Source organism: Microcebus murinus, chromosome 18 (assembly GCF_040939455.1).
Source record: "Microcebus murinus isolate Inina chromosome 18, M.murinus_Inina_mat1.0, whole genome shotgun sequence".
Taxonomy (NCBI): domain Eukaryota; kingdom Metazoa; phylum Chordata; class Mammalia; order Primates; family Cheirogaleidae; genus Microcebus; species Microcebus murinus.
The window spans coordinates 14,709,717-14,731,406 of record NC_134121.1 but is presented as its reverse complement, the minus strand read 5'-3'; the positions used below and the strand labels follow the sequence as shown (position 1 = coordinate 14,731,406).

At 57.8% G+C, this 21,690-nt stretch overlaps 3 protein-coding genes across 4 annotated transcripts in view; 1 reads left to right on the top strand and 2 right to left on the bottom strand.

Moving 5' to 3' along the window:
- DDX11 (DEAD/H-box helicase 11) overlaps positions 1–8,969 on the top strand; it is a 30,943-nt gene extending 21,974 nt beyond the window's left edge. The window contains exons 16-28 of the mRNA XM_012779440.3: positions 906–944; positions 1,131–1,239; positions 1,354–1,479; positions 2,000–2,112; positions 5,575–5,647; positions 5,981–6,084; positions 6,737–6,886; positions 7,154–7,222; positions 7,343–7,443; positions 7,774–7,858; positions 8,145–8,223; positions 8,388–8,542; positions 8,624–8,969. Coding sequence (XP_012634894.2) covers positions 906–944; positions 1,131–1,239; positions 1,354–1,479; positions 2,000–2,112; positions 5,575–5,647; positions 5,981–6,084; positions 6,737–6,886; positions 7,154–7,222; positions 7,343–7,443; positions 7,774–7,858; positions 8,145–8,223; positions 8,388–8,542; positions 8,624–8,653 — 1,233 coding nt within the window. The 3' untranslated portion in view covers positions 8,654–8,969. The remainder of the gene's footprint in view (positions 1–905; positions 945–1,130; positions 1,240–1,353; positions 1,480–1,999; positions 2,113–5,574; positions 5,648–5,980; positions 6,085–6,736; positions 6,887–7,153; positions 7,223–7,342; positions 7,444–7,773; positions 7,859–8,144; positions 8,224–8,387; positions 8,543–8,623) is intronic.
- A 389-nt stretch (positions 8,970–9,358) lies between these two features.
- On the bottom strand, positions 9,359–11,823 carry LOC105879208 (WASH complex subunit 1-like). Of its 2 annotated transcripts, none has more exons than XM_075994184.1 (5): positions 11,558–11,823; positions 11,244–11,467; positions 10,437–10,589; positions 9,833–10,024; positions 9,359–9,679 (listed from the first exon to the last, which is right to left on the bottom strand). In XM_075994184.1, the coding sequence occupies exons 2-5, from the start codon at positions 11,380–11,382 to the stop codon at positions 9,588–9,590; spliced, it is 576 nt and encodes a 191-aa protein (XP_075850299.1). In that variant the 5' UTR covers positions 11,383–11,467; positions 11,558–11,823; the 3' UTR covers positions 9,359–9,587. The 2 variants fall into 2 exon arrangements, with proteins under 2 accessions (XP_075850299.1, XP_075850300.1); XM_075994185.1 differs by having other exon boundaries at positions 9,833–9,901.
- A 357-nt stretch (positions 11,824–12,180) lies between these two features.
- LOC142861918 (WASH complex subunit 1-like) lies at positions 12,181–20,425 on the bottom strand. Its single transcript, XM_075994183.1, has 4 exons — positions 20,275–20,425; positions 12,837–12,948; positions 12,517–12,663; positions 12,181–12,387 (listed from the first exon to the last, which is right to left on the bottom strand). The coding sequence occupies exons 1-4, from the start codon at positions 20,421–20,423 to the stop codon at positions 12,196–12,198; spliced, it is 600 nt and encodes a 199-aa protein (XP_075850298.1). The 5' UTR covers positions 20,424–20,425; the 3' UTR covers positions 12,181–12,195.
- Between the last annotated feature and the right edge of the window lie 1,265 nt (positions 20,426–21,690).

The window sequence follows — 21,690 nt, the reverse complement described above, 5'->3', positions numbered from 1 at the left end:
ACAGTGGGCGCCGCTGTGGATGGCGTACTGACTGTGTTCCAGGAGGTGTGCCAGGTTCTGTGGCCCCGAGCTCCCGTGTCCTATTGCCAGTTGTGAGCAGAGGAAACCAGATTCAGACAGGTCACCTCGGGAAGGTGATGTGCACGAGTCTCCCTGAGTGAGGCAATGGCACCTGGCAGAGCTGGTGTCCGGGCGGGCCACCAGTGGCGCTGACTCAGCCTTGCATTCTTTCCATCCTGCCTGCATTCCTCCTTAAAACCAGCTTTCCCCTGATTCACCCAGTTTGATCATTGTCTCTGCCATTGTCCATATCTGACAGGCCAGAAATCCAAACTGTCTTTGTTACCTTTCTCCATTTTCCTGCCACACCCACATAGCTGCCAGGCCGGTAGCCTCAGACAGCTCTGGGTTTCCCCTCTTCACCTGCTAGCTGCGACTCGAGCGAGCTCAGGCCGGTCTCTCTCTCACGATCCTTCCACTCCCCTTGCTTCTGTCCTGTCCCCCTTCCCGTAGGCCTTATGAACTGCGATCTGGTGAGTGCTCACTGAGGGAGGGGAGTCTTCAACAGGCTCCAAACTCCTCATCTCTGCCTCCCATGCCAAGGTCTGGCGCTAAACTACACGTACTGTGCACACCAGCTACACTGTCCCCCACTGTCCCTGCACAGACCCGGCCCACCTGCTTTGTGCCTTTGCCTGTATCAACTCTTAATTCTTCCAGGCACAGCTTAGATGCTGTCCCCTAGAAGGAAAGCAGGGGCGACATAACTCTTACTGAGCATCCTTAGAGAAAGCAGTGACAGTGCGCCCTGCTCCTAGGGTGGAGGAAGGTGGTGGCCTTTTTGTAAATTTAGATGACAGCTTGCTTAGTGTGTGCATGTACCTGCAGCTGCTCGGGTTTTGCAGGTGCAGCGGTACTGCGAGAAGAGCATGATCAGCAGAAAGGTACCTGCTCCCTGTCTTGGGCCTGCCCTCAGGGAACTCCAGGGTACCCTGGTTCCCTGGGCTCCTGGGTGCACAGTGGCCTTGCTGGGGTGGAGGGAGGTGGCCTGGTGGAGTCTCTGGTCCACTTGGTCTCCCTCTTTCCACTGCTGCTCACGCCTCTCCACTGGGCTCTCTGTCCCGACCCAGCTCTTCGGCTTCACAGAACGATACGGCTCAGTCCTCTCCTCCCGGGAGCGGCCCAGGCTGGCTGGGTTTCAGCAGTTCCTGCAGAGTCTGCAGCCCGGGGTGACTGAGGGTGAGTCAGGAGGGTGGCAGGGCTGAGCCAACTGCAGGCCTGGGCAAGAGCATCCGTTCCTCGTGTGTGGACCGGACTTCAGGGAGGCCTTCTCCCCCTCTGCGCTCTGTGTAGCCCCTGCGGCCCCTGTGGACGAGGGCCAGGCCAGGGCCCCCACGTCCCCACTGATGCACATCGAAGGCTTCCTCGCAGCTCTCACCACGGCCAACCAGGACGGCAGGGTCATCCTGAGTCGCCAAGGTAATTAGGTGCTTGCTTCGTGGCCAAGCCTTGTCCCCAAGCAGGAGCCAGCCTGGAGCCTGGGAGCCACAGCACAAAAGGAATCTGTCCATCCATCCTGGTACCTTCCTGGGTTAGGAGGAGGAAACAGGGCAGCCCCCTGGGAGCCAGGGCAAGCGGAGATGGGAGCAGGGGACACAGGTGCTGGGAGGGCAGGACCGGCAAGGTTCCTAGGGACCCTGTGGCCTGGTGGTTAAGGTGAGATGGGCTTTGGTTTGAGGCATGGTTCTGTCACCTGCCAGCTGTGTGACTTGGACCAGTGTCTCTCTGATCCTCAGCGTCCCCATGTGAAAGGGGAGGTGACAGAACTGTCTACCTCAGAGGGATGGTTGTCCTGGAGGTTAAATGGATGTAATTTAAAGAGAAAGTGCTGGCTCTTGAGCCTCGTACACAGAGCCCCTGGAGATCCCCCTCACCTGACCCTGGAAGTCTGGGTGGGCCTGCACCCACCTCTCCTCACGTGTCACTGTCCTCTTTTCAGACAACCTCAGTCAGAGCAGCCTCAAATTCTTGCTGCTGAATCCAGCTGTGCACTTCGCCCAGGTGGTGAAGGAGTGCCGGGCAGTGGTCATTGCGGGGGGCACCCTGCAGCCGGTAAGGACACCAGCCCCAGCTCTTGTGCCCAGGTGTTGGGGTGGGGCAGGGACAGCGAAGGACACCTCATCAGGCCTCTTCCCTGTCCAGGTCCCCAAACCAGAAAGAGGCCAGCTCGAGCAGGCCCAACAGTGTCCACTAGGTGGCGCCAGGGCGCCACCTCACTGCCTGGCCCTTTAGGCTGGAGGGGGAGGGGGCTGTGGGCACCCCGCTCTGGACCCCTGGGGGAGGGGGCGGTGGGCACCCCACTCTGGATGTCCCCAGCCAGAGGGTCAGGCTTCTCCAGAGAAAGCAAATGTGTGGTTCACACTGTCACATAGGTGCCTCAGTGCCGTTCCCTTCCCATACCCACTATCAACCTTCTCTCTTATAAATGTGTTTTATTGCATATTTTTAAATGAAAGTACTATATTTTCCTTGTAGAAAGCAGAGATGAGCAAAAACAGGAAAAAAAATAATTCCACCAACAAAAGGTTGATTTTTGTGTATATTAATTATACAGTCTTTCTATGCAAAATTTTTATATATGTGCATATGTATTTAAAACCAAAACAAAAATGGTGTTATCTCTACATGTTGTTATTATAATTTGTTTTTTTTTTTTACCAAGCACCAATGTGTCATAGACGGTTTTTCCCTGTCAGAGAGTAATGCATTTAGTCCGCCACATTCCAGTTGCACCATATTCCAGTTCTGCCTGTACATTGTATTTTATATGTTTTTTTTTTTCTTTTTTTTCTTTTTTTTTGAGACAGTGTCTCGCTTTGTTGCCCAGGCTAGAGTGAGTGCTGTGGCATCAGCCTAGCTCACAGAAGCCTCAAACTCCTGGGCTCAAGCGATCCTACTGCCTCAGCCTCCCAAGTATCTGGGACTACAGGCATATGCCACCATGCCTGGCTAATTTTTTCTATATATTTTTAGTTAGCCAATTAATTTCTTTCTATTTACAGTAGAGATGGAGGTCTTGCTCTTGCTCAGGCTGGTTTCGAACTCCTGACCTCGAGCAATCCGCTTGCCTCGGCCTCGCAGAGTGCTAGGATTACAGGCGTGAGCCACCGCGCCGGGCCTCACTCAGTCGTCTTTTGTTAGATATTTAGACCAAACAATACTGTGATAAATGCAACCAAATCCCTGCACAGTGATGATTTCAGCCTAGAAAAGGACTTACTGGATGCTGTTCAGAATCCAAAGAAGTGGTTCTCAGCCCCAGCTACCTGTAGCTTTTTTATTTTTATATTTCTTTATACAGATTCAAAGATTTTTTCATGGATTTTTATTCATTCAGTATGTTAATGTTGCTTATGGTCATTATGGTTTTTCAGGCTCACATTTTCTCAAACTTGACTGGTGAGAACCCCATCATACTATCTTTGGTCCTTTTGTTTTTTTTTTTTTAGAGACAGGGTTTCACTCTGTCACCCAGGCTGGAGTGCAGTGGTGCCATCCCACCTCAGCCTCCTGAGTAGCTAGGCATGTGCCACCACGCCCGTCTAATTTTTAAATTAATTTTTAATAAAAATTTTTTTTGAGACAGAGTCGTACTCTGTTGCGCAGGCTAGAGTGAGTGCTGTGGCGTCAGCCTAGCTCACAGCAACCTCAAACTCCTGGGCTCAGGCAGTCCTTCTGCTTCAGCCTCCCAAGTAGCTGGGACTACAGGCATGTGCCACCATGCCTGGCTAATTTTTTCTATATATTTTTAGTTGTCCAGCTAATTTCTTTTTCTTTTTAGTAGAGGTGGGGTCTTGCTCTTGCTCAGGCTGGTCTCGAACTCCTGAGCTCAAATGATCCTCTTGCCTCAGCCTCCCAGAGTGCTAGAATTATAGGCATGAGCCACCACGCCCGGCCATATATTAATTTTTTGTGTAGAGATGGGGTCTCGCTATGTTGCCCAAGCTGATCTTGAACTCCTGGTCTCAAACCAGCCTCCTGCCTCAGTCTCCCAAAGTGCTGAGATTACAGGTGTAGGCCACAGCACCCAGCCCTCTGGTCCTTTTGACTTGGCCCCGTCAGTCTTGCTTTCCAGCACAAAATGTCCCAGTCTTGGCGTATATGTTCCTTGCTCCAGAGCCAGACTCATGCATTTTTCCAGAGTGCCTTGGTTTCTTCCAAAGTGCCTTGGTTTCTTTTAATGGGGAATGATATTTAGAAATCAACACCTGGGTGCTAGGGTGTTTGGAGTGCCCTTGGATTATGGCTGTTTATAGGGCATTTCAGTAAACAGACCCAGGAAATATGTTTTTAAAAATCATGAGTCCATATTGACACAAATTATTTGATTTTTATTTAGAAATTTGACCTTATATTGTGTCTTTTCTCTTAAGCTGAACATTTGGTTTCTTAATTATGTTCACATAACCTGCTATATCCTGCAGTATACTATAAAATACTTTCAAAATTATTATACCAATATTATTTCTCACAATAAATCTGATTGAAGCTGCACTTCTTTGCATTTATTTTCGGCCCTTGGAGTATATCACACTACAGATGTGTGGTCCCTAGGCTATGAAGTCACTTGAGATGTGCTTTTCTGTGTGTGTTCATGTTGCTAGTTTGATAGATAGCAGGCTGTTTCTCTTTCCGTTTTGTTTTTAATTTTAGAATGTGCTTTTTTCTTTTTTGACTTAATTATATTTTTAAAAATATGTAAACATCTGTGTGATTCAAAAAGTCAAAACTATATAAAAAGATACATTCAGAAGATTCTCACTTCCATCCCCCTCCAGCCTTTACCCTACCCCCTGCAGGTCATCAGTCTTACCAGCTACTGGTCTACACTTCCAGTATTTTTTTTTTAATACAAAAAGCAGCAGCTGTATGTCTTCATTTGTCCCATTTTTGTTTACATGAATGGCACCTCGGCCTCCTTGCAGACAGTCCTGCTGCTGTTCCAGGAAAGATCCTGGTGCACCTGTTGTTTGGTGTTTGTGGGCTGTGCCCTCTGGGTAGACTTGTGAATCTGGGATTTGTGGGTTATACAGGATATTTCTTAAATATGGTCTAGTTTCCCTCGGTGGGAATTGTGCTATTCTGTGCCCACCAGCAATGGCTAAGGATGCCTGTTTCTCCACAGGGTGCTTAAACTGTGGGGTTTTTGACAGTTAGGCAGGTGAAGCCCAGGAGATTGCTACTCAGTGGTTCGGCTGGGCCTGGCCGTGCGTATTTGGTAAATTCCCACCGGTGCTTTTGATGCACATCCTGGGTAGGGAATCAGATGTGTTGAATCTCCTTCAGTGTTCCTGTAGGTAGTTTCAGTGAGACGGCCTGTGCTGGACACTGTTCACATTTCTTTCTTTTTTCCAGTTTCTTACCGACCTTTTACCGCTTTTTTCTGTTGGTGTGTACTTGCGCCTCTTAGCCCAGACTCCTGTCTTCTCTCTTCCCCACCCCTGCCCACGCTCAGGCCTGGGTTCCTTCCGCTGGTCCTCGGGAGGTCACAGGCCTTGACGTTGTGGTCTGCAGGTGTCCGACTTCCGGGAGCAGCTGCTGGCCTGCGCCGGGGTGGAAGCTGAGCGAGTGGTGGAGTTTTCCTGCGGTGAGCAGCCGCGTCCGGGGTGGGACGAGCTGAGCATGTGGGCCCCGGCCCCTGTTGCACGACTGTGACCACGAACTGTTATCAGGCCTGGACTGAGAACATCCCAGGGCGGGAGTCTTGCCCTGTCCTGGCTGTCTCGTGAGCTCAGCTCCCTGCTGCTCACACCCTGCCCCTCCATCTCCTGCCCAGTGCTACTGTGGCGATGGGGTGCATGGGCAAGTGTCACCTGTCGCTGCTCTGAGTCTGGAGGACGGTGGGGAAACGCCCTTGCCCAACTCCCCCTCGCAGAGCCTCTGCAGCTCCAGGTTTCAGCCCCTCCCTGGGCCTCACCAGGTCACGTGATCCCCCCGGACAACATCCTGCCCATCGTCCTCTGCAACAGCATCTCTGGCCAGCCGCTGGAATTCACGTTCCAGCGCAGGGAGCTGCCACAGATGGTGAGTCCCGGCCTGCCTCGCCGCGCCGTGGCTGGGGACGGGGACTTCTGGGTGGGGGCTGCTCTGGCCCATCCTCAGGCCTCTCCTGGAGCCCGCTCAGGGTGAGCAGTGTCTGTCTAGATGTTTATCAAGGAAGGTCTGAGCTTCCCCCACCCCGACTCCTTAGGCTGCTAAGTAAGTTTTCCGGAAGCCTCCCACATCCCTTTGGTACACGGCACAGGAGAAAGCCGCTCGTCTCCTTTGGTTCTCTTCCCTTCAGTTAATCTGCCCCTGCCTTGGGCAGGGATGCAGGTCTTGGGGCGCAGCTCCATCCCTGGGGTGTTTATCGCCTGACCTGTCTTAGAGGGTGCCCATCAGGACACTGGGAGTTGCTGTCCCCATGGCGACAGGGAGTCTCATCTCTGGGGCGCAGCACTGGGAGGTCAGTCAGAAAGGCGGTCAGTGGCCAGAAGCAGCAGCTGGGGGTGTGGGGGGAGGGTGGCACGTTCCGCTCTGATTCCCACCCAGAGGAGCCACTGGGCAAAGTCCTCCTCCCTGGCTCTAGTCACACCGTGGGTCTCTGTCCTCAGTTGTGAACCCCAAGGTTAAGAAGCCATTTATGAAGGGGGTTTAGGCCTGCTCTGTGGGGGGGCTCTTTGTCTTCCTTCCTCAGATGGACGAGGCAGGTCACATTCTGTGTAACCTGTGTAAGGTGGTTCCTGGAGGGATGGTCTGTTTCTTCCCCTCCTATGAGTACCAGCGCCGGGTCCATGCCCACTGGGAGAAGAGTGGCCTGCTGGGCCGCCTGGCCACCAGGAAGAAGGTGAGTGGCCCTTCAGCCGCACCTCCTGCTCATGAAGACAGTGCCACCCAGAGTTCTTCCTGGGCTTGCCACGCTCAGGGAGTCGGGTGGTTGGGCTTCTCCTGGTTCCTCAGTCCCACAGCTCCCCGCCCCTGACTACAGAGGGTTTGCCCAAAGCCCGTAGCTCTGTGAGGCTCTCTAGTCCCCCAGCTGGAACACACGGGGCCAGAAGCAGACCTGAGACCCAGCGTTCTGGACCCATCTCTGGGAGATGTTCTGTGCTTCCAGATTTTCCAGGAACCCAAGAGTGCAAACCAGGTGGAGCAGGTGCTGACGGAGTATTCCAAGTGCATTGAGGTAAGAGGGTCACTCCTAGGCTTGGGTCTGGAGACCACATGGGATTCACAGGTGGAAACATTTTGGGTGACATCCAAGCAAGCTGTGGCTCAGCAGCTCTGAGCTGGGTCTGTCCCGCAGCGCTGTGACCAGGCGAAAGGCCGGGTGACGGGGGCCCTGCTCTTCTCTGTGGTTGGAGGAAAGATGAGTGAAGGGATCAACTTCTCTGACAACCTAGGCCGGTAAGTAGTGGTCCCCTCCCACCTCCTGGGGCTGTGGTACCCAGCTGCCCTGCACTCCAGGCCGCTGGGCCCCTGCCTGTGATCTGCTGCCACCCGAGTCCGCGACCAGGCTGTGCCTGCTCCGGGTCCCTCAGCGGTGGGGGCAGTGTTCCAGCAACCCAATCTGGCCCTTGGAGAGCAGGTGGGAAATTAGGCCATAACTTTCCCAGGACTTTGCTCATTGTAGATTGGAGCAAACCCAAGGAGTGGTGGATTGTAGCAGCTGGTGGTGCAGGGTGAGGACCCAGGCAGGGCCAATACCACACACACTAGCTCACGTCTCCGCCCTAGGTGCGTGGTCATGGTGGGCATGCCCTACCCCAACGTCAGGTCTCCAGAGCTACAGGAGAAGATGGCCTACTTGGATCAGACCCTTGTGAGTGCCTCCAGTATTCAGAGGATGCGAGGGCAGCGGGGGTGGTGGTGACACCCTAGGCTGAGATGGCAAGGCCTGCTGACCCATGGTTCCTGTCCACTGAGAGGTCTGGCTACACATCCACACCCTTTGATCTCCTCTGTGATGTCACCTGCGGCAGCATTGGCCTCCCCAAGCCTCCTGGTCTGGCTCTAAAGCCTGGCAGGGTGTTTCCCAGGGAGAGTGGGGACGCTAGGCAGGAGGTAGGACACAGCCCTCACAAGGTCATCTCCTTTACCCTTCCCAGCCCAGAAGGCCAGGGAAGGCCCCCCCAGGGAGGGCTTTGGTGGAGAACCTGTGCATGAAGGCTGTCAACCAGTCCATAGGTAAGCCTGGGACCGCGGCTGGCTATTGAGGTGGATGGGTGGAGAATGTGGTAGCAGGAAAGAGGGGCTCACTTGCCCCGCACCCCATCTCAGGGCTGAGGAAGGGTAGGGGACCCTGTGGGGACATACTGCCTCGGGGCTCCAGCCTATCCATGCCCATCCAGGCAGGGCCATCAGGCACCAGCGGGACTTTGCCAGCATAGTGCTCCTGGACCAGCGCTACGCCCAGCGCCCCGTCCTGGCCAAGCTGCCAGCCTGGATCCGAGACCGCGTGGAGGTCACGGCCTCCTTTGGCCCCGCCGTAGCCATGCTGCGGAAGGTCAGTCCTACCTCTTCCCTCCCCCGAGAGCCTCCCCCACCCTGAGGTCTGGTTTCTCACTGCCCTGTCCTGTCCCCACAGTTTCATCGGGAGAAGTCTGCCTCTTCCTGATGCACAGGGACACCGCTGCCCCCGCCAGGCCCTTCCTCGACCAGGGCTGCCGGAGATAGTGTGTGGCTTGGGCCTGGCCTGCAGGGAGACTGCCCAGGAAGAGGATGCTCGGGGAGAGCGTTGCGTGCAGTGTGCTGCCAGGGCTCAGGCGCAGGTGGACGAGCCTGTGGGAGACAACTTGGCTAATCCTGGAGAAACGGGGGGGGGGGGGTGTCCCTGGGCAGCCCCCTCCCTGGAATCGAGTCTGTCTGCCCATTCAGCAATGCCAGGGGGCCATATGCCTCTGTCCTTTCTCACTAAAATGAGCTGTTCTAGACTTTTCACCCTATCTTCTAAATTTAAAATATTCCCCCATTTCCAGCCCCTGGTGGCCCTAGGGCTCTTGAGTGTCCCCAGCCACCTGAGCAAAGGGGAAGACACCTTCTACCCTGACATCAGCAATTATGCCAAGGGTCGTTTACCTCTCAGCGTTACTATTTAGAGACCCATGTCTGTCACTGAGACTCTTTTTCCTGTGGGAAGATATTCTCCCTCCCGTCTGCAACAGCTGCCTCTGGTGTCTGACCCCAGAGAAAGGGGCCTTGGTACCCCAAGATGTTCTGCCCCATCACACAGACCCCCTCGGGGCGGGAGGACAGCGCCGGCTCTGAAGACATGAGTGCAGCCTGCACGGCTCCTGTCCCTTAATTAAAAGCACACTGGTGGTTTCTGCCCAGCTCTGGTCACACTGCTTTATTGATCTGAAGTGCTGGTGTCTGGTGTCTCTACAAGTCTCTTCGGGGACGATAAGAGCCCTCAGGTGAAGGGGTGGTGTGCAATCACACGGTGGTGCCCCAGTAGCTCTGGGGCCTGCAGCCAGCGTCCCTGTCCTTGAAGAAGGTCCAGGCGCACCCCTGGGGCCGCCCAGGCCTGCGAGGAAGGATGGCGCAGGTCCCTAGGACTCCCAGCTGTCCTCGTTGTCCTCTCTCTGCCACTGCCGAGGCAGAGGCGGGATGGAGTCTGACCTAGGGTCTTTCCCGGAGATCCCTGGGACAGAAAAGGCTGAGAGTGAGGGAGCTGGGATGGGAGGCACCAATTCACCCGGCCCCCAGAGACTTAAAAACAGGAAGGAAAAGGCAAGAGAACATGGGAGGTGCAAAGCATCCCAGGCCCAGCCCAGGGAGGCAGCTGTGCTCCTACCTTTGCGCCGCATGGCCAGCTTGTTAAAGAGATCCAACATCAGGTCCCCACCTTGGCTTGTGGCTCTCACTGCAACACAGAAGCTGCAGGTCAGGGGTTCAGTGACACGGCCCTCCTGGTTCCCTATCCCCGAGACACCCTCCAGCGCTCCACGGCCTCTCGGAGCTTCATCCCTGGCTGCAGCACTGGGCACTAATAAGACAGTGGTGACGTTTGAGGACCACTCTCACAGCCACCCTGGGAGATCCTACACGGGGAAGAAAGTGGCGCTTACAGATTCACAGCAGACGAGCCCTGCAGGCTCACAGAAGTGGCACTGAGCTCACCCTCAGGTCTCTGTCTCTAAAATACCTGACCATTTCCTTGGACAACGCTTGCAGCATCTGAGAGGATTCTCTTTTGTCCTAGTGTGAGCTGGGTGAGCTTAGACAGGAAAGCACCACCAAGTGGCTCCCAAACCAGGAAGGAGCCATGCAGCTGGGGTGTGAGCCTCAGCCACAGGGGGGAGGACAGAGGGCACCCTGAGGGACTTGGGTGGTGTGGGAAGGGAAGGTGGTGTCTTGCTTGGAACCCTCCTACTGCAGTGGCCCTGGGGTGCCCTCACCTTGTTCCTGCTCCAGTTTCTTCTCCAGCTTGCGCTCCTTGACGCTGCGCAGCTTGGCCTTGCCGATGCCCCCAGCTTGGCGGATGGACTCCAGCAGCGAGGCCCGGGCGCTGGAGGGCTCGGTCACCTCCTTGGGCGCTCCCAGGACCGGAGCTGGGAGGGGAGAAGGTGGGAGGAGGAAGGGCTGCTCAGGCAGGGCCGGGCTGTGGGACGGCCTCACCCAGCCTGCAGGTGGGGGTGAAGCCGCAGTCCTGAGTTGTCACCTCAAGAGCCTGGCTGTGGGGAGGCACCTCCTCTTTCTTGAAAGAGGAAGCGGGTGGTGCAGCAAGGCCTTCGGAGACCGCGTGGGGCCTGGACATTGACGTCTGCAGCCGCCCGAGCTCAGGAGTGCTGTGTGCATGCACCCCCTGCCCCGTCCACCTCCGTGACCAGGTGCCACCCTGTAGAGGGGCCCTGTGAGTTCCCCACGTGCTGACACTGTCTACTCGACACGGGAGCCTGCACAGCGTCTCTGTGCCGTTTCTGGATGCTGACACAGCCTGGGAGGTACGACGTTAAACCTGAAATTTTCTAATTTCAGGGACACTGAATGTTTTGTTGCTGTAGTTTTCAATTATTTTTTTTAGCAGACCCCTTTCTTCCATTGTTTTAACTGGGGACGGGGGGTAACCCAGAGCCCCACAGTTCTGGAGGTCAGAATTCCAGAGCTCTAGAGTTTGAAAACCACTATTTTATGAACCCAGTGGAACAAGATATTTGAGATGAGGACTATTCTGAAAATCTAGGATTGATGACCACTTGACACACCTACAGAAGCTCCCTCAGGAATCCTCAAATGAGACAGAGGCACCCTCAGAAAGAGGGCCCACCCCACACTGCTTCGACCTGAAGGGGACACGCTGCTGCCACTGTCATTCTTCCTGGCACCTTTGCCTGCAGGGGCCATGGTCTGGGCTGGGTGGCGCTGACCAGCACTGCAGGAGCTGGGGGAGGCGGTGCTGGAGGTGTGGTTAGCACCCTATCCTCTAGGTCTGAAAGGGAAGGTGAGAAAGTGTGAGTTCCGAGGGAAGAGGGAAGACAGTGGCCAAACAGGAAGCTCCTGGCTTGAAAGGCTCAGCTACCTCCGTGTGGAAGGTGGGCAGTTCTGGAATGGTGCCGGGGGCGGAGGGGGCAATGCCAGGGCCCAGGTCAGCACTGCACGTGAGGTCATCCGCGATGCCGGGCAGGTAGGATGGCACGTCGATCTCGGCCACCTAGCCCAGGTCTGGCACATAGAAGTAGTTCTCTGGGACCCGCAGCGTTAGGTGGGGGCATGTGAGTAGTGACCCACAGGGGCTGCCAGCAGGTCGTCGTGCACACCCCACGGATCTGGGTGGGCTACGGGGCTCAGTGGGGCCCTGGCCTAGAGAGGAGCCGCTGGTGTAGCTCCCGCCTCCCTTCCCACATGCTGCTCCAGCTGCTCTCTCTTGCTGATGGACAGGGGGACATCAGACAGCTCTGTCTGCCCCCAGCATCACATGGGTCTTTGTGACAGCACCAGCCAGGGGGCAGGAGGACACAGGTCTTGTACCTACAGGGGCAGGGTGGGGGCAGGCAAGCCATCCTGTGTCCTAGGTCTGTGGTCCACCCCTATATCTTCCACTTCCTTGGGGGCACAGTGCGGGCTGGATTCCCTGACCTGAGCCAAACCCCATAGTCAGCTCCGGGCTCCCAGCCTCCTGCTCCTGCTGACCAGTGTCTGTTGCCCCTGGAGTCCCCACTAAGCCAGGCAGGCCTCTCCCACGTCCTGTGGCCCTGCCACCCTCTGGCCATACAGGTTCTCAGTGGTGTTGAAGAGCAGCAAGGAGCTGACGGAGCTGATGTTGCTGGGAAGAGCCCCCAGCCCCTCCTCGGCGGCGTCCTCGGGCTGCGGCGTGATGCTAACGCACACCGGGAAGTACTGCAGCTTCTCCTGGGGACGGCAGGGGTGACAGAGGGGTGGAGAGGTCAGTGCCCACCCCTCTTGGAGGACAGAACCCCCAGTGGGCCCTGAGCCCCTCCCCAGCCTCTGAGCAGGTGGCCAGTGCCAGGGTGGCCTCACCTGCAGGGCCCGCCCATCCAGGGGGCGGTGCTTGCTCTGGATCCTGTGGCGGGGGCGTCTCTGCAGGCCAGGGTCCTGGGCGCCCGTGAAGATGGAGCTGTGTTCCTGCAGGTGCTCTGGGGCCGGGTACTTGGCGCTGGAGAACACCTGTGGACGCAGGGGCCAGCCTGAGGGACCCGAGAGGCTCCAGACAGCCGAGGGTTGGGTGGCAGGAAAGCCCGAGGTCTGGCTGGCCAGCAGGGGCAGGGACCTGGGCAACCTCAGACACGGCAGAGGGAGGCGCTGCCCACCAGCCACACACACAGTGCCACTCGGGCTACCTTGATGGCCTTCTTGCTGCCCTTGATCTTCTCAATCTTGGCCTGGGCCAAGGAGACCCTCTCCCCGATGGCCTGCAGCTGGCTCCGGCTCACCTCCACTCGCTGGGAGATCCTGCCACAGAGGAGAGCCCAGAGTCTGGGGCTGCTCCCGACCCCGGCAGCCACCGGCGCGCCTCTCCTGACAGCAGCCCTGCCAGCCCAGGGGCTTGGCCAAGGGCTCTTAAGTCGGTGCTGCCCACATGACCTCTACAGGGAAAATCCGACCTGGAGGGTCTGGAGTTAACTGCACTGGGCCCTCGGAGCTCTCGGAAAGGATGGAAAGCACCCTGGGCCCGAGCTGGCACCTGCACCCGCCATCAGGCAGGCGCACACAGAGAGCCCTAACTGCTCACAGGCGGGTACACAGCCGCTCACAGCTGGCACCGCATTTCCACACACCTCACGACCACGGGAAGGAGACAGAGCTGCCCCTGCAGAGGACGCTGTAGTTCAGAGAGGCCAGAGACGGGCAAGGCTGGGCCTAAGTGCCACCACCTGAGTTCAGACCCTAGACCTGTGGACGAGGATGTGCCCTGCATGTGACAAATGTACATGGGCTCTTTCTGGTCTGGCTGCTCACCTGCTCCCACTCTCCCCGGACAAGGGTGGGCTCCGGGACACCAGCCACCTGCTATTCCCTGCACGTGCAAAGCACGTCCGTTTCATGGCCTCTGCATACAGTGGACTCCATGGTGCACACATCCACGTGGCTGGCTCCTGCATATCACTGAGTCCCCTCCTCACTGAGGCCCTTGTGACCTGGAATCCAGAGATGCACCCGCCACATCCCAAACCCACGCCGGCTGTGCTTTTCTCGAAGGTGCCGCTGGACACGGCGCATGTCTTGCCTGCTGTGCTCCAGTCCAGGGGGTCAGGGCTGGGTTTTGTCCCCTTGCTGCATTCCCAGAGCCTGGGACGGTGCCTGGCACATGGTAGGGGCTCACTCCAGAGCTAAGGAATGACCGAGGTCCAAGTGTCTACCACTTACAGGCGCACGACCACCTCACACTTTTCCACATCGTTCAGCCACAGTGAGGTTCTTCTCACTGCAAAGTGATCTCTGACTCACGGGTGCCCTGCTGTCCTCCTCCCAATCAGCCCGTAGCTCCCCTACCCCCAGGAGCCCCAGCCCTTGGCCACGATAACCGTGCTCCACATCCACAGCGGGCACTGAGCCCCCACTGCGAGAGTGAGCGTGAGAGGCTCAAGAAATGAGGGGCAGAGGCTCAAGTGTGGTTGCCCGGGAAAGGTAGGAGGGTGAGGTGGGGTCACAGAGGGGCCCCACTGTCTCCAGGGTCAGAGGCCCCAGGACGAGGGACCACTGTGATCTTGCTAAGGGTGAAATGCACAGTCAGGAACCTGCCTGAGCCACTCACCAACTCCAGAAGGTCTCGGCCTCCAGAAAACCCACCCGGTCAGCCATTTTCACAATCCACTGTCTCCATGCCCCGAAGCCTGCCCTGATTCTCCCAGCCCCTCCTGTTGGGGGGGAGGCGAGGGGGCAGGGCAGGACCACAGGCAGGCCCCACCGCAGCACAGCTCTCCTTGCAGCCAGCCAGGTGGGCGGGGAGGGCACCGCTTCCTTCCGCCAGAGGAGGCAGAGCTTGGGCTGTGTCTCTCCCAACAGGGACGAGCTGTGTTAGTGCAGCCCAGTGCCCAAGCAGACACATTCTGCCCCCGGGTGCAGAAGCGACCTTCCCTGGTCCCCTGCACGCTCCACTCGAGGTCCACGGAGGACAGGGCAGGACACGGGGAGTAGAAATGGACCAAGGCTGCTCTGTCCGGTGCTGCCATCCAGGAGAGAAGGGCCGATGGCTCAAAGTGCAAACAGCAAGCTCAACAACGAGCCTGGCATATTTCTCGAGTGGATCATTAAACTGGGTCCATCAGCTCTTACAAAAGGAAGAGGCAAGTCCTGGTACCCAGCGCTGTGCTCGGGTCGCAGCATTTCTGTTCCTGGCAGGTTACCAGACTAGGTGAGGGGGGAACCCACAACCCAGTGCCCCTGGTCGGCAAGGACCTGCCGGCTCCTAACAAACCCTGTGCAGGAGACGGGCTGTGGCGCTGGAGGCGGGTACACACGGGACAAATCACACCAGACGCAGCACAGCAACCGCACGGCCCGCCGGGGAGAGCACTGATCCCAGCCCTGCACGTGGGCGCCGGCAGGGCCCGTCCAGTTCAGCCAAGCCTGAGTAGGAAGCTGGGGACATCAGGCGGGGGAGGGTGGACGGGTGCAGGACAGAACCGAGGAGGGGCAGCAGTGACAGGACGGAATTCCCAAACAAGGAACGTGAGGCTGCTTTAGGTTTAAACGATCACGTGCGCGCACAGAGGGTAGAGGGAACCTGGTTTAGCAGCAGTTCTGGTGAAGAAAGACCTGGAAGTTTCAGTGGAGGAGAAGCTCGGGAGGAGCCAAAGCAGTGTGTTCTGGAAGGCTGTGGCGAGGAAGGGCTCCCCGGCCACACCGGGGCTGGGATGCTGATGAACACGCCCACCACGAGGGCAGTCTGTTTCCCATGCCTGGTCTAGACGCCCCTGTCTTGGGGCCTACTTCAAAGTATGTCAATTTCCAAGCTCACGGCGGAGCCACTCCCCATGGCACATCTGCCCAACTCGAGGGAGGAAGCTGCCTCTGCCGGGTCACTCGGTCTGCTCAGAGCTTGGCCTTAGTCCCACTCCCTCCACCTGCCTTGGAGGGGACATTTCCCAGCATCCTCTCTTGCTCCCTTTCCTCGCCAGCCCTCAGCATTCAACAAATAACTTGAGTGTGTTCGGTCCCTAAAGCACAGAGCTGGTGACGGACAGCGCACCGCTGCCCTTGGAGCCGCTCAGGTCGAGCGGGAGGTGCGAACTCAACATCCATAACCCCAGGGTCCCAGGGACCTGGGTCCCATGTCTTATTCCCAGCAGAGTGACCTGGGGCAAGTCAATAACCGGTCTATGCCTCAGCTTCTTCAGCTGGAAAGCAGTCTGGTAACTTCTGTTTCATGGAATTACCGTGAAGGGTCCCATGTGCGGATCCTGGGCGGAGCTCCTGTCCTAGCTGACGGCCCAGGACTCGGTGAACGTTTATTTGCCTTGATTGCCCACGAGACTGGGAGGGATGGGCGCTACGCACACTCAGAGGAAATCTAGAACTTCTGCACAGCAGGACGAGGGTGGCTGGGGAAGGTTCAGGAAAGAGGCATGTTGAGCAGACGCGCAGAAGCTAGTTCCAGGCAGAGGAAACAGGCACCTCCAAAAAGATCGTCACAGAGCACGGGTGTCAGAGCCACGGCAGGCAGCTCCTCTGGCTGCAGCGTGAGGCCTTCGAGAAGGCTTCCTGGGGACTGCTGTCCTCCCGGCAGGGCAGAGTGGCCGGGATGGGGATGGGCTCCCTGTCCCACATCTCCCAAGACAACTTCCCATTCGCCATGGGAATATTTCCCATGAAGCCAGGCAGGCCCCTGCAGGGCTGCCACTGGCCCGTCACAATCAGCGTGCCAGTCCTCAGAAGCTGCTGGGGAGGAGGAGCATCCGCCCCTGACGCAGGTTTGGTGTGTCTCCTCTCCTCGCTCCTGTCAACCCCAAGGACGCAGACCCTGACCCTGGGCTCTGGCCTTCACCTTGTCTTCTGCAGCCTTGGGACAATTAAGAACGACCAGCTGGTGACACAGCGGTTGACTGAGTGCTGGGTGCCCTGGCAGCCACCAGGTGCCAGGCAGTGGCGGGAAGGGGGTGGGGAGCAGGGACAGAGGGTGCACAGGGAGGATGGAGAGAATGGACAGGGAAGATGAAAAGAAGGGAGGGAGGAAGAGGTGCGGAGAAGGAAGAAGAGAGGGAGGGAAGGACTGACAGTCTTGCAGGCAACATTCCCCCTTTCTCAGGAGTAGGGAGCTAGAAAGTGTCTGGAGTGGGGCTGCCAGGGATGGCAGGTGACAGCATCCAAACTCCCCCACACAGGAGCTGTCCTCTTCCCTAGGCCACCCCAAACCCTCCTGCCTTGTCATCCATGTCACGTGGAGCAGCCGACATCTCTGGGCAGGTATTTTGGGACCTGGCTGCTCCCAGGGGAAGGTGAGGCAGATGCAGGGGCCGGGAGCTGCTAGGCAGGAGGAGTGGCAGGGAGGGGCTGGCCAGGGAGGTGCTTGTCCCACTCTCCAGGCTCTGCACAGCTCCACAGTGCAGTGAGGGAGGAAGGGGCGCCAGGTCGGAGCGCTAAATCGCCATGAGCTCACCTAGCTGGCCACTTGGCATCGGCGCCAAGGGCCCAGGCCTGGCCCCAAGATGGGGGCGCTGGGGAGAGTAGCTCTGCCCTACCCACCTGTCCCTCTTTGCAAGAGGCTTCCAAGCAGGAGGAGCATGTTGGGAGGAGAGTCTAAGCCACTCACATCCCACCAGAAAAGCCCATGACAAATGAAAAGCCCAGGAGCTTGTCAATGGCTGCAGGGTGGGGGGACAGGATGAGGATGGGTGTCGGCCTCCCTGTCCCACCCCCCTCGCTGACTCATCCTCTAGATCCTGTCCCCAATCTGTCACCATGTCCTGTCACTGTTGCCTTTGCAACATCTCATCCAGCCTTGCCCGCCTGTGGCCTCATCCCTTTCACATCCCGACTACAGCGACAGCTTCCCTGGAAACCGCCCTCCCCATCTTGTCCATGTTGTGACAGCTGCCAGACAAGCCCTCCTGGAACTCTCATTCCATCACCTCCCTGTGCAAGGGCCGTGGCTGCCTACGATCCCTGAGTCAAGCTGAAAGTCCTGTCCTGTTAGGAAACCCCCACGGGCCCTCAGTCACTTAACCCAACTTCCCACTCCTCCCCTCGCTACCCTCCCTGCCCTGGAGCGCTCCCTCGGCACGTGGAGGCACAGAGGAACTCAAGGGCAAACCCCAGAGGGAAGCCAGGCCCACAGGGACACCAAGGTCAGCTGCGCACACCTCGTTCTGCAGTGAAGGAGCCGAGCGTGAGGGACAGGCGGCACGTCTGTGCTCCCCGTACAGAAGCAGCGCGCTCAGGCCAGCCTCCCCTGGCAGCCCGTGACCTGCCGTGTTCCAGGCCACATCCAGGCTTCTCGCCCAGCCTGTGCCCCATGTCCTGACTCCTCCAGGTGAGCTGCACGGCCACCTTCCCACCCTGCCCTCCTCCAGGAGCCCCGGCCCTGTGCGCAGGCGCAGTTCTCCTCCCAGCACCTCCTACGGCTTGTTCAGGGAACGGCCCCCCTCTCCTTGGGGGAACCCCTCTCCCTCAGGCTCAGTCCCTGTGCTTAGGGGGGTGACAGCCAGGGCTGAAGGAGTGACGTAGGTCTAAGCCAATCGTGGTGTCACATGCCCCAGCCCAGGAATTGATTCTGGGTAGACGTGAGAACCAAGCCAGACCAGATGGGGCGAGTGTGACTCTGGAGGAGACGCTGCTCAGTGGGGACATTCTTTCCTGCCACCTGGCCCTGAGTGCACAGGCCTTGGCCCAACCGGCTGTCACCTCCACCACGAGAGCAAGGCCTGTGTGGGAACAGAGCCAACACACAGGGCCCAGCTGAAGTGGCGTGAAAGCAAAACCAGGTCCTGATGGCACCATCTGACCCTTCCGCTCCAGAGCCTGCTCTCCTGATGCTCCCTTCCTGCCCAGCCTGGCTCGGGGTCCTGACGGGCAGGGCAGCCTCCGAGTCTTACTTCTTCCTCTCCTCTCTCGAACCCATTCTGTCTGCAAGTATCTTCTGATCATCTATTAGTGGCCCACGCAGTTCACGCTGTGCACCAGGAATCAGCCCAGCCTGATGCTTTCCCACCCTATACTCTAAGCTCAGAGATGACATCAGCAGCGAAGAGCTGACACTTCCTGAATGCTTACTAGCTGCCAGCCACGGATTCATTCCTTTGCATGTTTTAATTCATTTAATCCTTACCATAAGCCTAGGAGGAACATGCCATTACTATCGCAATTTTACAGATGACAGCATCGAGGCTTAGTGGGGTTAAGAACTTCCCCAAGTACAGAGCCTGCAAATGGGAGAGCCGATGGGAGCCGGACGTTCTGCTCCAGAGTGAGCCCTGGCCACTCAGTTGCTGCCCCTTGGTTACCGTGTCCACCTGGAGGCAGTGACCCCCCTGCCCCAGGGGAAGCTCCAGGACAGTTGGACACGCAGCCGGTGCAAGAGATGTGTGGGAGGAAGGGGACTCCAGGTCTGGCATCCAACCGGTGGGGGTGACTTAGACCCTGAGGGGACCCTGAGTCACACACTCACACTGGACGGGAGGAAAGGCCCCGTGGGAGGCACAGGGTGGCCCCGGGAAGGAGACCCAGCTTCCTTTCAGGCTCCTCCTGGCCAGACAGGGACAGGACCTGCTCACCCAGCACAACCGGGGACCGGCACGGGAACGGCAAACACCAGCCGCTCACTCCTGCTCAGTAACCACGGGCCGTGCTGGGCGGAGCTGGAGACACGTGCAGCCGCAGCTGTCCAGCTCGGAACCGCCAGTGGCCCTGAGGCCCCGTGGCCCTACCTGCCTCTCCTTGCTCCAGGCCCACCGGCTCCTTCCAGGTCCTTCCCACCTCTGGCTGTTAGCCCATGCCCTTTCTTTCTGGAATGTTCTTCCCAGCCTACCCACTTGCTCACATACGGGTCCCCTGATTCCCCCCAGACCAAGCCAGGCCCCCGTCACAAGTCCCATAGCACGTGTCCCCTTCACAGAGAGATGACAACAACCCTACAGAATCTGGGCCACAACCTGGTCTGAACTCTGGCTCTGCCACGTGGCCAAGTCTCTCAGTCTCTCTGTGCCTCAGTTTCCTCATCTGTACATTGGAGGTAACAACAGGACCATTCTATAGTGTAGTAAGCGTAAATGAGTTAACACACTCAGGTCTATGGTGCTGCATACTTAATGCTACATAAATACTAGTAATCACAAAAATGTAATAAACAGGTCTTCACAATTGTAATTAAATAACTGAGCATGCGAGTGGTTGAGTCTGTCTCTCCTGCCAGGCGTGTCCTGTAGCAGGACAGGGACGCTGCCGTGTGCACCGCTGCATCTGTGGGGAACAGCGCAGCGCCGCCCACACAGCAGCGCTGGGCAAACGCTTGCTGGCTGCAGGGGTGAGTGAAGGAACAGGGCCCGAAGTGGGAGGACGACCACCATCTGGGAGAGCAGAGGCACCACTGGGGCCCCAGGGACCCACAGGAAGCCAGAGGCCAAGGGGGCAGTAGGCAGTGGGCTCCCGGGCACCGAGGAGAAAACCTTCCGCGCTGGGCTCCTGCCTTGGACCCCTCCTGCACAGGGAAGCCAGCTGGGGCCCCCAGGACCAAGAACCACCAAAGGGGCTGCTCCCAGAGGGTGTGTTCCTGGGACTGGAGAGAGGACTGCCGGGACAGGGGCCGGCCCTCTGATCAGGTGGGGGTGGGGCAGCACCTACCTGCTAAAGATGTCTGAGGAGACCTTCTGGAGGTACTGCAGGGCGTCCGCCACCTGCTGGATGGCCTCTTCCCTCCGCAGGTCCGGCTGGATCAGGGGCACCGCGTATGTCTGACCTGCCAAGCAGTGCTGGGTCCCCACGGGAGTCATGGTGCCTGTGTGGGGGACCCAGAGCATCAGGACCACCCCACGCTCCCACCACCCGCCCAGCACAGGAGAGAGACAGCACAGCCCTCATGCCACCTGCCTGCACAGGGGACAGAGCATTGGTGGGGCCAGGAGCTCCCAGGAGGCAGGAGGCACCTGATGCCTGTGGAGGGCATGAGGGAGGGAGAGGGCAGGACCAGGGACCGGGAGCTGGTAGGGACCATAGTTCAGAGAAGGGGCAACATTTCCTGTCTCCCTAAAAGGCGCATGGTACCTGCAGGCACCCTGTCCATACATGGGTTCAACTCCCCACATGTGGAGGAACAGGAAAGAAACCCTGGGCGCAGAGTGAAGAAAAGGCTGGAAGTGAGGGATGGTTGGGGGAGGGGGAGGGCACTGCCTGAATCAGCCGCTAAATGGTGCCGGATCTGGAAAAGCACAGAAAATGTGCACACTTGGGTCTTCCCACTGGAACCCCCAGGAACTCGGGGCCTGCTCCTGACACATTCCAGGCGGTGGCCAGTGACTCCAACTAATGGAGTGTCCCGGCTCTGCTCAGACAGGCTGGAGCTAAGGGCCAGGAGGGAGAGGGTGCACGTGGGGGCGGAGGACAGGAAGGAAAGACGCTCCTCAAATTGCAAGGCCAGGGCAGAGTCTGTTTATCTCGGATCTAATTAACTCGCCTCCCTGATGCCATTACAGCAGCAATCGCCTGCACATGGCGCTGATTTGATTGGCAGGACTCAGGCCAGGCAGGGGATTAAGGTATCAGGCCCCTATAATTAGGCCTAATCACGGTGCCTCACCAGAAGACCATAACAACACATTAGTGAGGCCTGGCACCGTACCCAGACCTGCTCCCCAGGCACCACACTGGGACCCTTGGTTGCACTGGAGGTGTGGGTGGGGCTGGCTAAGTATGGCAGGAAGGGCCTAGGAGGCTTCATTTGAGCTTAAAGTGCTGCGTGACCTGTGTGACCTTGGGTAAGTTGCTTGCCCTCTCTAAATCCCTGATTCTTTCCATTTCCCATCCCCAGACTGAGAACTGACACTGCTAAGAACTGGTTATTCCCAAAGATAATAATGTATATATTAGATGAATATATCACACCAACATATTCACCAAGCTGGAGCCTACTCTTGTTCCTCCTGCTGGCTCCTCCAGCCCATCCTTCTACCTTCCTGGTTCTCTCCTACCCTCCCGAGGCCAGCACTTTCCGTGCTCTGAGATGACCATTCTGCTCTTCAGCTCTCTCTCCAGCAGCCAGTT